Source organism: Phyllobates terribilis, unplaced genomic scaffold, assembly GCF_046119375.1.
Source record: "Phyllobates terribilis strain yellow unplaced genomic scaffold, ASM4611937v1 Scaffold_4__5_contigs__length_816908805, whole genome shotgun sequence".
NCBI lineage: Eukaryota > Metazoa > Chordata > Amphibia > Anura > Dendrobatidae > Phyllobates > Phyllobates terribilis.
Window position 1 is genome coordinate 772,799,345 of NW_027362764.1, and position 14,815 is coordinate 772,814,159.

General features: G+C 38.4%; 1 protein-coding gene across 2 annotated transcripts in view; it reads right to left on the minus strand.

Moving 5' to 3' along the window:
- Positions 1-14,815, minus strand: part of COL22A1 (collagen type XXII alpha 1 chain) — a 519,049-nt gene that overhangs the window by 334,627 nt on the left and 169,607 nt on the right. For both annotated transcript variants that reach the window (XM_073679923.1, XM_073679924.1), the window contains exons 5-8: positions 10,325-10,436; positions 5,347-5,470; positions 4,425-4,700; positions 675-755 (exon numbers count right to left, since the gene is read on the minus strand). In XM_073679923.1, the coding sequence (XP_073536024.1) occupies positions 675-755; positions 4,425-4,700; positions 5,347-5,470; positions 10,325-10,436 (593 nt within the window). The remainder of the gene's footprint in view (positions 1-674; positions 756-4,424; positions 4,701-5,346; positions 5,471-10,324; positions 10,437-14,815) is intronic.

Here is a 14,815-nt window from a genome sequence, read left to right on the forward strand (position 1 = left end):
TCTTGCTGTAATCACCCTGACCTGAAAGATTATGTTATTGGATCATTTTTACTGTACAATGAAAATGTAAAAGAAAAATAGTACAAAAAAAAAAGTGAAAACAAAATCCAGAATTGTCTTTTTTTTCACCATTTCACTGCATTTTGAATTTTTTTCCCTATTATTTTTTAGTACATTATATGGTAAAATTAATGGAGTCTTTCAAAACCACAACTCGCCCTGTAAAAAAAAGAAAAAAAGCCTTTATATGGCTGGGAAAATAAAAAAAATAGATGGCTAAGAGGAGAAAAAAACACGAAAAAGCAAAATACAAAAAGTGTCCATGATAAGAAGGGAAGGACTCCAACTTCTAAGGATACAAAAATCAATTCACTGCTCCCGTCACAACCACAGGGTGACCGCAAACAGACATTCCCGACATAAACATCTCCTGACAGAGTAACGCAAAATTCCACGTTTTTTTCAATTCTGATAATTTTGCGGCACTCATCTCGGGATATGATCTACTAGCAAAAAAAGAAAAGGACACAACTGACTCTGACTGCTCCAACTCCTTTCTACATGAGGGTCACTAAGAGCCCCCACAGAGGCCGGGATTAGTCGCAGCGTTCTGTGGTGTCGCTGTTTTATTCTCGGAGAATCAATGTCTGAAGAAGAACAAGAAAATGTCTCACAGGGCCGCTGGGAATATCACAACAGGTCTCGAGGTCCGCGTGCCGCGAGTCGCAGTATATGACGATGCGCTGGAGATCAAACTGAAAGACAAGCAGAATAATGTCACGTCATACGGCGGAAAATACAGACAGGAGGAAAAAGGATGCAGCAGAGCCGAGCGCGTCATTACATAGCATATATTATCTGTGATGGTATAAATGGCTAATACTGCACTCGCTGCACACAGAAGAAGAAGCGCAGCAGCAAATACAGCTCTGCTACATCAGTGTATAACACAGATACAACACAGCACAGGTACAGAGAGCTCACAGGAGCGGCGGACATTACTCTAGAAACAGGTGTAACAAAGGCAAACAGCAATCTATCCATATATCTATTATCTATCTATCATCTATCTATTATCTATCTATTATCTCTTATCTATCTATTATCTATCTATCATCTATCATCTATCTATCTATTATCTATCTATCATCTATCTATCATCTATCTATTATCTATCTATCATCTATCTATTATCTATTATCTATCTATTATCTATCTATCATCTATCTATCATCTATCTATCTATTATCTATCTATCATCTATCTATCATCTATCTATTATCTATCTATCATCTATCTATTATCTATCTATTATCTATCTATCTATCTATCTATCATCTATCTATCATCTATCTATTATCTATCATCTATCTATTATCTATCTATTATCTATCTATCTATTATCTATTATCTATCTATCATCTATCTATTATCTATCATCTATCTATTATCTATCTATTATCTATCTATCTATCATCTATCTATCATCTATCTATCTATTATCTATCTATCATCTATCTATCATCTATCTATTATCTATCTATTATCTATTATCTATCTATCTATCTATCATCTATCTATTATCTATCTATCTATCTATTATCTATCTATTATCTATCTATCTATTATCTATTATCTATCTATCATCTATCTATTATCTATCATCTATCTATTATCTATCTATTATCTATCTATCATCTATCTATCATCTATCTATCTATTATCTATCTATCATCTATCTATCATCTATCTATTATCTATCTATTATCTATTATCTATCTATCTATCTATTATCTATCTATCATCTATCTATTATCTATCATCTATCTATTATCTATCTATTATCTATCTATTATCTATCTATTATCTACACACGTGGTCAAAATTGTTGGTCCCCCTCGTTTAATGAAAGAAAAACCCACAATGGTCACAGAAATAAATTGTATCTGACAAAAGTAATAATAAATTAAAGATCTATGAAAATGAACAAATGAAAGTCAGACATTGCTTTTCTGCTTCCACAGAATTTAAAAAAAAATTAACCTCATGAAATCGGCCTGGACAGAAATGATGGTTCTTCTTAACTTAATATTTTGTTGAACAACCTTTTGAGGCAATCACTGCAATCAAACGATTCCTGTAACTGTCAATGAGACTTCTGCGCCTCTCGACAGGTATTTTGGCCACTCCTCACGAGCAAACTGCTCCAGTTGTCTCGTGTTTGAAGGTTGCCTTTTCCAGACGACATGTTTCAGCTCTTTCCAAAGATGCTCAATAGGATTTAGGTCAGGGCTCATAGAAGCCACTTCAGAATAGTCCAATGTTTTCCTCTTAGCCATTCTTGGGTGTTTTTAGCTGTGTTTTGGGTCATTATCCTGTTGCAAGACCCATGACCTGCGACTGAGACCAAGATTTCTGACACTGGGCAGCACATTTCTCTCTAGATAGTCTTGAGATTTCATTGCACCCTGTACAGATTCAAGACACCTTGTGCCAGATGTAGCAAAGCAGCCCCAGAACATAACAGAGCCTCCACCATGTTTCACAGTAGGGACAGTGTTCTTTTCTTGATATGCTTCATTTTTCCATCTGTGAACATAGAGCTGATGTGTCTAGCCAAAAACTTCCATTTTTGTCTCATCTGTCCATAGGACATTCTCCCAGAAGCTTTGTGGCTTGTCAACATGTAGTTTGGCAAATTCCAGTCTGGCTTTTTTATGATTTTTTTTCAACAACGGTGTTCTCCTTGATTGTCTCCCATGAAGTCCACTTTGAATCAAACAACGACGGATGGTGCGATCTGACACTGATGTTCCTTGAGCTTGAAGTTCACCTTTAATCTCTTTAGAAGTTATCATGGGCTCTTTTGTTACCATTCGTATTATCCGTCTCTTTGATTTGTCATCAATTTTGCTCCTGCTCCACATCCAGGGAGATTGGCTACAGTCCCAAGGATCTTACATTTCTAAATAATATGTGCAACTGTAGTCACAGGAACATCAAGCTGCTTGGAGATGGTCTTATAACCTTTAACATGCTGGTCTATAATTTTCTTTCTAATCTCCTGAGACAACTCTTTCCTTTGCTTCCTCTGGTCCATGTTGAGGGTGGTACACACCATGTCACCAAACAGCACAGTCAGTATCTGTAGCCCTATATACCGGCCCACTGACTGATTACAAGATTGTAGACTCCTGTGATGCTAATTAGTGGACACAACTTGATTTAACATGTCCCTTTTGTCACATTATTTTCAGGGGTGCCATCATTTCTGGCCAGGCCGATTTCATGAGTTTAAATTTTTTTTAATTCTGTGGAAGCAGAAAAGCAATGTCTGACTTTCATTTGTTAATTTTCATAGATTTTTAATTTATTATTACTTTCATCAGATTCAAGTTATTTCTGTGACCATTGTGGGTTTTTCTTTCATTAAACGAGGGGTACCAACAATACTGACCACGTGTGTATCTATTATCTATCTATTATCTATCATCTATTATCTATCTATCTATCATCTATCTATCTATTATCTATCATCTATCTATTATCTATCTATCATCTATCTATTATCTATCATCTATCTATTATCTATCTATCTATTATCTATCATCTATCTATTGTCTATCTATCTATTATCTATTATCTATCTATCATCTACTATCTATCTATTATCTATCTATTATCTATCTATCTATTATCTATCTATTATCTATCTATTATCTATCATCTATTATCTATCTATTATCTATCTATCTATTATCTATCTATCATCTATCTATCTATTATCTATCTATTATCTATCTATCATCTATCTATTATCTATCTATTATCTATCTATTATCTATCTATCATCTATCTATTATCCATCTATCTATCTATTATCTATCTATTATCTATTATCTATCATCTATCTATTATCTATCTATCTATCTATCATCTATCTATCTATTATCTATCTATTATCTATCTATCTATTATCTATTATCTATCTACATATTATCTATCTATTATCTATCTATCTATTATCTATCAATCTATTATCTACGTATTATCTATCTATTATCTATCTATTATCTATCTATTATCTATTATCTATCTATTATCTATCTATCTATTATCTATCTATCTATCATCTATCTATCTATTATCCATTATCTATCTATCTATTATCTATCTATCTATCTATCTATTATCCATTATCTATCTATCTATCTATCTATCTATCGATCTATCTATCTATTATCTATCTATCTATTATCTATCTATCATCTATCTATCTATCTATTATCTATCTATTATCTATTATCTATCTATCTATTATCTATCTATTATCTATCTATCTCTATATTTCCTTACAGTACCATCACATGATAATATAAGGAGATGAATGCTTCTGATATGTTTTGGTTTTCGGTGTCACTCACGTCTACGGGAACGCTGTCGTACAGGCGTTTGCCAATCACGGTCTTTCCCTGGATATCGATGTTCTCTCGCTCCTCGATGGGTACGGTCATCACCAGCTTGCAGTCGATGTACAAGGTCACGGTCTTCGCCTGCACGCTCAGAGCAATCTTGTGCCAGTTACGATCAAACAGATCAATGACTTTACCGCTCCGGAAACTTGCCCTGACGGCGTCCTTGGTGACCCCCACCGAGCTGTACTCCAGGGCCTTGTTCTCTCCGTCTAACCTCAGCGACACCTGTGAGTGGGAGAGAGGATGGTGAGGTGAGTTTTGCTCCTTTATCCAAGATCGGTTGACTTGAGTCATCTCTTATGTTTAGTTTTTGCATAAGGCGACGCGCTTACACTGCAACTTTTTATTGACCTTGACTTGAAGAAAAATTTAGGTCATGTGACCAAAGTTGATGTGTGTGGCCAAAAGTCAGTTTTGCCCCCTCAATTTATACCTCGACCCTTGAATTGAACCAAACCTCACATCTCAATGTTTTTTTCAACAGTCTCTAAGTGGATTGGAAAACACTTATATTAAGCCAGCATCAATACTTGACCCCATGGATAAACTTGGGGGTTTCCTTGTCCCCAGAACCTTTGTCATGTTAGAAATGCAGGATAATTTTGTCTCCAATAGGGGGAGCTCAGTACTTACTAATTTATTATTGACACCAATGTAAGCTGCATACCACCCAATGTTAAGAGCTCCCTCTAGTGGTAAATGTATGCAGGCACAATTTTATAATTTCATGGTGTTTTCCACGTTTTTAATCGACAGATTATTGGTATTGTATCCCACCTAGAAAAATTTTTTCTTCTCCTCCTATAGCATTTAGGGCTTCAGGGGTAAAGAAAATGTATTTTTTAATTAATAATAATATATTATTAAATACCTGCGGAATGCCATACTTGTCAATAATTTGCCAAATGTACCAATCTTCCCTCCTAGAGGCTTTTCTGAATCTGAATGTCGTAACAAAAGCGTATTCATCTGGCAAGCCTTGTGGAAATATATCCCTAGGAGAAGAGGGAGAATTAAAAAAAAAGTTATTTCTTATGATACACATTTGATACATGCTCCTGCAGACACATATAGCATAAAGGGAGGAGGAATCCCAGATGAAGTAGGGTCGAAACGCGCGTCGGGGTCTGAGGTGTAGGCCGATGTGCTGACACATTCTATTTTTCTTTTTGGGTATCTCTAACTGTAATGTAGCTATTCTTTATCTCTTTACTACTGATTTAATTTTGTGAATTACATTGCACTATTTGTATGCATTACATTGCACCGAATTCCTGTAGATATAACTTTACAATTGCATTGTAATTAACCTTGTGAATATACAAATGTGCATATACATAACTGTTATCATCATTCCTTTTTAGTATTCTGCCATCTAGTGGTTACCCTTTGATTTTTCTTTTCTTCATTATTTTGTGTCTCTCATCAGCCTCCCCTTGATTTCATTGTTTATTAATTTTAATTATTAATTTTTCATTTTTATTGTATTGTTATGTACCTCAATAAAAATTTATTGTTGATATAAAATGTGTTTGATTTCTGACTATTATGGCTTAACATTTATATGACACATATAGCATAAATAATGCACGGCAGAGTAACGCAAAATCTTTTTTATTTTGAAGCTACTGTCTGTCACATCATTCATCTACATGAGGAACAGGGAAAAAAGTAAAGAGGAGAATAAAAGAAAAATGATGCCAGATCCAGGAGAACAACAGCATTTACCCCTGTAATAAATTACACATTTAGAACAACTTAAATTATGTGAGCTAAGCACATAACCTTGTAGTGAATATAGACCCTAAAAAAAAAATCACACCCGATCTAACTGTTACCTCCGTTCTGCAGAAAGTGAAGTTTAATCATATATGCTAATTACGGTGCTCGGTGCACCCTGGGTGTGGCTAAACAGCTCAGCCCACTGGTTTTACATGTCCCGGCCTCCCACACTGGTGATTGACAGCTCTGGCTATGGAGGGAGCACTATCTGCAGAGAAAGCTCAAGCGAGTAAGTGCTGTCAATCATCACTGCGTTAGGTGGGGTATGAAAAAAAAGTTGTTGGGGCGGTGCGCCGAGCACCCAGATTAGCATTAGTATAAAAAAACCAAGTAAAATAAAATGAAGCACAAATGAAAAAAAAATACTAAATCAACATGAATGAACGATAAAATGAAAAAAATAAAAAAAGTAAATAATAATCATATTTATGAATGAATAACATCTCTAAAGACATACTGATAGGGGGTTTAGATTGTGAGCCTCATTGGGGACAATGATGATGATGTCTGTAAAGGGCGGTGGAATTAATGGCGCTCTTTTTATATAAAATGACCTATTAAACAATATATACCGTATGTGTGCATATGATTATTGCTTATATGAATTTATAATATTATAATCTATATGTTTATTTTACATTTTTATTTTATTGTTCATTCATAATTATTTATTTGATTATTTATTTTTTCACTTATTTTTTTTAGTTTTGGTTATTTTTTCATTTGTGTTTCATTTTACTTAGTTGTTTTTTTTTTTGTTTTTTTACATTTACATTACAATTTCCACACATATATACTTCATTTCTTTTCTATTTATTTTATTACTATATTGTTCCTTTACGTTGTTTAGTTATATATATTTTTTTTATTCTTTTTTTTTGTTGTCTTTTTTGCTTCTTTTTTGTATTTTTTTTTTTTTTTTTACATTTCCCATACATTTTTATTGAATCCTACAAACAGAAAGGTCAAGGCCAGGAAAATACAAGACTTTTCTTTTTGAAGAATAAAATCTTGAGAATTATGGGCTCCTATAGAATTTGTTGTTAGTTGGTGACTTTATTCTCCTCTCAGTCTATGAATATATTAACATTTGACTCTCTTCTTCTGAGTTTCTTCCTTCCGTCTGGGACACAATAAATAAAGCACCGTCAGTATTTTGCGAAGGGGAATTGGGTGGGAGTGAAGGAATCTCACTTTGGCTTCTCTATTATTTGTGATATGAATTGGGGATCGTCGCTCCGTGGTCTAAAAGTCAAAAAGTAGTAAACCTTCAGAATATCTCTTACGGGAAATTTTATGAATGGAGATATTGTGTTTGGGGGGGAAAGAGCATGGGACACCTAGTCAAGGTCAAGTTTAACCCTTTCACTTTTTTTGGATTATTTGGGGCTTTCATTTTTCTTTCTCCTCTTCTTCCAAAAGTTTATTTAATAATATTACATACTGAATAACAGGGAAAAAAAAATTCCAAGTGGGCTGAAATGGTGAAAAATATATAATTTTGCCAGGGTTATTATTATTATTTTTTTATATATATTTACAACATTCATTGTATTTTAAAAATGAATAGAAAAACAAATTATCCAGATCATCACAAACATTGATACCAAACTACCATATATATTTTTATATAATGGTATATATTTTTTGTTAAAAAAAAAGAAAAGGGGATTTGTTTCGCCATTATTTCCCCGAGACCCATCATGATTTTATTTTTCCTTCACCAGAGCCGGCTGAGGACTGACATTCTCTTTGATACCATTTTTATTTATTTTTTTTCTTTTTGTGGGGTTTTTTTTTTTTTTTTCATGGAGGCATGAAAATCAGAAATTTGGCTTTTTGATTTTTTTTTCTCGTCATGGTGTTTACCGATTTTGATAAATCGGACATTTACGTTAAAGGCGATTCCAAATATGTTACATTTTTATTTGTAAGGGGAGGAAAGGGGTGTACTTAGAATGTTTATATATATATATATATATATATATATATATATATATATACATATATATATATGTTTATTTTTTTTACTTTTATATCTTTAAAAAATTTTCTTTTCACTATTTATCCCCTTAGGGACCTGTGATCATCCGATCGCTTATACTATATACTGTAATACCATAGTAAAAATCGTGGTCTCCTTTGATGCCCAGCATGTAGCTGAGCTTCATAGGAGTATCGAGACGGCAGCAATGGGGAATCAGATCGTTTCATTTTTTGCGATTTTGTCTTTTCCTTCCCCTCTTCCAAGAGTGGTTATTTTTTTTTTTTCCCGTTAACATATCAATATAAAGGCTCGTTATTTGCGAGACAATTTGTAGTTTTTAATAACACCATAATTTTAGCAGAAAAAAGGGGGGAAAAAAGGGGGTTTCGCTTTTATGGCTTTCATTGTGCGGAAAAAAATGTCTTGGCAGCATGAGTCTCCAGGTCGTTACGAATATAACGATACCAAAGATGTGTAGGCTTTTTTATCATTTTAGTGGCTTAAATAAAATAAAAATTAAATTGTGTCACCATTATTTTTTATGTTTCCATCAATAGAGCTGTGTGAGGGTACGTTTTTTTGAATGACAAGCAAATTTTGGGGTACATAGCGTGTTTTGATAGTTTTTTATTGAATTTTGTGTTTTGATAGTTTTTCACCCACTTTATGGCATTTAGTATATGGGTAAATCGTTTTATGTTTTGATAGCTCAGACTTCTACCGATGCAGAGTTACTGAATATGTTTATGTTTGTTTTAATTACTTTATTGTTGACTCGGGGTGATTTGTATTTTTATGTTTGTTTGCTTTTAATTTTTTTGAATTACTTTTCACGTTATTTGTTTGTTTTTAAGATTTTTTATTTTTTTTTATTATTACTTTTCAGGTTATTTTTTAGTCGCACTAGATGACTTGAAGCTTAGCTTGTTTGCTATTACAGTATTGCAGTATGCAGTACAAATTATGGTCTCCTATAGGCTTCACAGGAGCACTAAGGTGGCAGCGATGGGGGTTTACATCTAACCTTTTCATTCCTTTCTGCCTTTAATATGGCTCCTGACTATAAAAACCTGAGCAACCAGATATGAACTAGTCACTATGGTGTCTAACTGACTTTGAGCTGAACAACCAAGTAACCAGAGATGAACTGGTCGCTAAGGCTCCTAACTGACATTAACTGAACTGACATTGCGCTGACTAACCAGGGGGTAAACTAGTTGCTATGGCGCCTAATCAACTGACTTTGAGCTGAGTAAAAAGATTTGAACTGGTTGCTATGACACCTTACCAACTGACATTGAGCTGAAGATCTGGGTAACCATATTTGAACTGGTTGCTATAGCACCTAACTGACATTAAGCTGAAGACCTGAGTAACCAAAGATAAACTAGACGCTATGGCACCTGACCAACTGACATTGAGCTGAGAAAACAGATTTGAACTGGTTGCTATGGCACCTAACCAACTGACATTGAGCTGAAGATCTGAGTAACCAGATTTGAACTGGTTGCTATGGCACCTAACTGACATTAAGCTGAAGACCTGAGTAACCAGAAATAACCTAGTTGCTATGGCGCCTAACCAACTGACATTTAGCTGAGTAAATAGATTTGAACTGGTTGCTATGGCACCTAACCAACTGACATTGAGCTGAAGATCTGAGTAACCAGATTTGAACTGGTTGCTCTGGCACCTAACTGACTTTAAGCTGAAGACCTGAGTAACCAGAGATAACCTAGTTGCTATGGCGCCTAACCAACTGACATTTAGCTGAGTAAATAGATTTGAACTGGTTGCTATGGCACCTAACCAACTGACAATGAGCTGAAGATCTGAGTAACCAGATTTGAACTGGTTGCTATGGCACCTAACTGACATTAAGCTGAAGACCTGAGTAACCAGAGATAAACTAGATGCTATGGCGCCTAACCAACTGACATTGAGCTGAGTAAACAGATTTAAACTGGTTGCTATGGCACCTAACCAACTGACAATGAGCTGAAGATCTGAGTAACCAGATATGAACTGCAACTGCCATATAAATCTCTAACAGCCATACGTTACTGGATGGTGGACTCACTCCGTTCTCTGGACGATGGGGAATGTCCCTAGACGCACGTAGGAGCTTTGAACCCCAGGCTCTTTTCCCCCGATGACATCTTTTATGTTGAATAACTCCATGAGGTCAAAACCTGTTACAGAATAGAGGAAAACAGATTATTTCACACTCCAGAATTACAACAAGAAGGAAGAAGACATGGTGGTGCTGGATCTCTGCGAGGTGGATCAGTGCCTGCCGGGAGACTACTCCTGGCTGTGGTACTAATCCAAGCAATATGACAATGAGTTGACACTGCCCAATATGATTTCTTTCTTCTAGAACTGGCCCTATCCCTGTACATGGGCTGTGTCTGGAAATGCGACTGCCTAACTGACGTAAACCTGAGTTGTTAAGTAAAAGACAAACCGTGTTTTTCATCATTTTTCTAGTTCTCTTTTGGACACATGACTTAGGATAAGAAGCCAAACCGGACATTCCATTTGCAGATTTGTGTTTCAGGGTGTTTGCTCCACATCAGTGCAAAGCAAGGGGTCTGATTTAGCTGGATGAGAGGTCTTTGATGAAAGTCTAATAGGTTCTCTTTGTGGAGAGTGCAAAGCTGGCATAAGATGACTTATAGGCAAGGCAATGCTCCACTGTGCAATGCTTTGCACTGAAGAGGGGCAAAAAACCCAAAACATGTGACTGCAAATGAAGTCTCTGATTTGGCTTCTTATCCTAAGTCATGTGGCAAGCCTCGTTAAAAGACCAACATTGAATTTTAGGACTGCTCCATCCATTAGGTTGCACTAGAGTCCAAGTTCCCCTTTTTCCAATCTGAAGAGGATATTTGCAAATTTAATTTCCCAGAGGAGAATAGCATGGCCTACAAGTCTCTTTACGCTGGCATATCACTCTCCAAGGAGAAATGTCCTGCAAGTTATGGGAAAATAAGAAATATTCAGTTCATCTCAATTTATTCACTAGCAAATTTGAGTGCCACATGCACAATTCTCAGCACATACAGCCTCGGCTGCTATCAGTTAGGTTATTAATGGTCTTCTGAGGAATGTAGCCTGGCGTTATAGTGTTGAAAAATGTCTCCTGGCACATTGGAAAAATAGTCGCACCACCGGTTCCGCTACCAAATCAAAGAAACACTGAGCTGCTAGTGCACCTGGAATGAAGTACAGATGGGTCCGGCTACCATTCATTATGCCATCGCACATCATCAGAAAGAGTTTGCCCAACAATGGCCAAGAGCCAGATGTCCGGCTACAAGTGTTGCCTTGATATCACACTGCCGCTATCATGGTGCAAAGGAAGACTAGAAGCAATGGAGGCTGGAATGAAGGTCAATCCTCTTTAATGATGATTTCAACTCCTGTCTTAAAACCGTGATAGCCAGAGATTGATCTGTAGACCACAAGTGCAACACCATGAAGAGGCCTTCTCTTTTTCAACACGACAAGACCATGCCTCATGTTGTTCATGCATGGCCTAAACGTGCCACCATAGCCTACAGCATCTCCAGACTTGTCTGCCATCGAGCATATCCGGGGCATTGGTCGGTGATTAAACACAGGAACTGCCAGCAGCAGATCTTGATGATTTGCCGGAGTGAATTCAGCGGCAGAGCCTTCCTCCGACAACCATTAATAACCTCACCGATAGCAGCCGAGGCTGGAAGTGCCGGGATTTCTGCACATGGCGCTCATACTCCAGACTAAATAAATCGAAATGTTTTTAAAATTTTGTTTTCATTTATTTCATTAATTGCAGATCAGTAACGTCTCTATCCTGTGATTTCCATCATCCCATGACTTTTTCTTCTTGATGTTGCATTTTATTATTATTATTATTTTATTATAGTGCCATTTATTCCATGGCGCTTTACATGTGAAAGGGGGTATACATAATAAAAACACTTACAATATTCTTGAACAATACAACACAACTAGTACAGGAGGAGCGAGGACCCTGCCCGCGGGGGCTCACAATCTACAAGGGATGGGTGATACAGTAGGTGAGGGTAGAGCTGGTCGTGCAGCGGTATGGTGGAGCAAGGGTTACTGCAGGTTGTAGGCTTGTCTGAAGAGGTGGGTCTTCAGGTTCCTTTTGAAGGTTTCCATGGTAGGCGAGAGTCTGATACGTTGGGGTAGAGAGTTCCAGAGTAGGGGGGATGCACGGGAGAAACCATGTATGCGATTGTGGGAAGAGGAGATAAGAGGGTAGTAGAGAAGGAGATCTTGTGAGGATCGGAGGTTGCGTGCAGGTATGTACCGGGAGACTAGGTCCTAGATATATGGAGCAGACAGGTTGTGGATGGCTTGGTGTGTCATGGTTAGGGTTTTGAACTGGAGTCTCTGGGCAATGGGGAGCCAGTGAAGGGATTGACAGAGAGGAGAGGCCGGGGAATAGCGGGGGGACAGGTGTATTAGTCGGGCAGCAGAGTTTAGGATGGATTGGAGGGGTGCGAGAGTGTTGGAAGGGAGGCCACAGAGCAGGAGGTTGCAGTAGTCGAGGCGGGAGATGATGAGGGCGGGCACTAGTGTTTTTGCAGAGTCTTTGCTGAGGAATGTGCAGATCGGGGAGATATTTCTGAGTTGGAGTCGGCAGGAAGTGGAAAGGGCTTGGATATGTGGTGTGATGGAGAGATCAGAGTCCAGGATTACCCTGAGACAGCGAGCATTTTCAATGTTTTATCTATCTATCAATATATCTACTGTATATTGAATCCATGTTTCTATTTTCTTATCTAGGTTGCTATCATATGTCTCTATCTACTGTATGTAAGTATGAATCTATCCATGGGCGTACCCAGGATCAAAACTAGGGGGGGGGGGAGGGGGCAAGCCATGGTCACAGATACAGAAGAGAAATATATATATAGTACAATGCAAAGATTTCACTTCTTACATTACATGAGTGATATCTATTGTAAATTCCACAATAGCTCTGAAACCGGCGAATCGCTACACACAGTATACTGGCCCCTATATAATGCTCCATAAGGAATACTGGCCCCCATAAAATGCTCCATACAGAATACTGGCCCCCATATAACGCTCCATACAGAATACTGGCCCCCATATAACACTCCATACAGGATACTGGCCCCCATATAACGCTCCATACAGAATACTAGCCCCCATATAACGCTCCATGCAGGGTACTGGCCCCCTTATAACGCTCCATACAGAATACTGGCCCCCATATAACGCTCCATACAGAATACTGGCTCCCATATAACGCTCCATGCAGGATACTGGCCCCCATATAACGCTCCATACAGAATACTGGCCCCCATATAACGCTCCATACAGAATACTGGCTCCCATATAACGCTCCATACAGGATACTGGCCCCCATATAATGCTCCATACAGAATACTGGCCCCCATAAAATGCTCCATGCAGGATACTGGCCTCCATATAACGCTCCATACAGAATACTGGCCCCCATATAACGCTCCATACAGAATACTGGCTCCCATATAATGCTCCATACAGGATACTGGCCCCCATATAACGCTCCATACAGAATACTGGCCCCCATATAACGCTCCATGCAGAATACTGGCCCCCACATAACTCTCCATACAGAATACTGGCCCCCATATAACGCTCCATACAGAATACTGGCTCCCATATAACGCTCCATACAGGATACTGGCCCCCATATAACACTCCATGCAGGATACTGGCCCCCATATAACGCTCCATGCAGGATACTGGCACCCATATAACGCTCCATGCAGGCTGTTCCCCCCCACATAATGCCCCACGCAGGCTGTTCCCCCCACACATATAATGCCCCACGCAGGCAGTTCCCCCCACATAATGCCCCATGCAGGCTGTCCCCCCCCCATATAATGCCCCATGTAGGATGTCACCCCACCTTATAATGCCCCATGCAGGATGACACACACCCCCCTTCCTTATAATGCCCCGTGCAGGATGTCACACCCCCCCTCCCTTATAATGCCCCATGCAGGATGTCACACTCACCCCCTCCCTTATAATGCCCCATGCAGGATGTCACCCCCCCTTATAATGTCCCATGCAGGATGTCACATCCCCCTCCCTTATAATGCCCCATGCAGGATGTCACACCCCCCCTCCCTTATAATGCCCCATGCAGGATGTCACACCCTCCCCCCTTATAATGCCCCATGCAGGATGTCACCCCCCTTATAATGCCCCATGCAGGATGTCACATCCCCCCCCCCTTATAATGCCCCATGCAGGATGTCACACCCCCCCTCCCTTATAATGCCCCATGCAGGATGTCACACTCACCCCCTCCCTTATAATGCCCCATGCAGGATGTCACACACCCCCCTCCCTTATAATGCCCCATGCAGGATGTCACACCCCCCCTTATAATGTCCCATGCAGGATGTCACATCCCCCCTCTCTTATAATGCCCCATGCAGGATGTCACACCCCCCCTCCCTTATAATGCCCCATGCAGGATGTCACACCCTCCCCCCTTATAATGCCCCATGCAGGATGTCACCCCCACCCT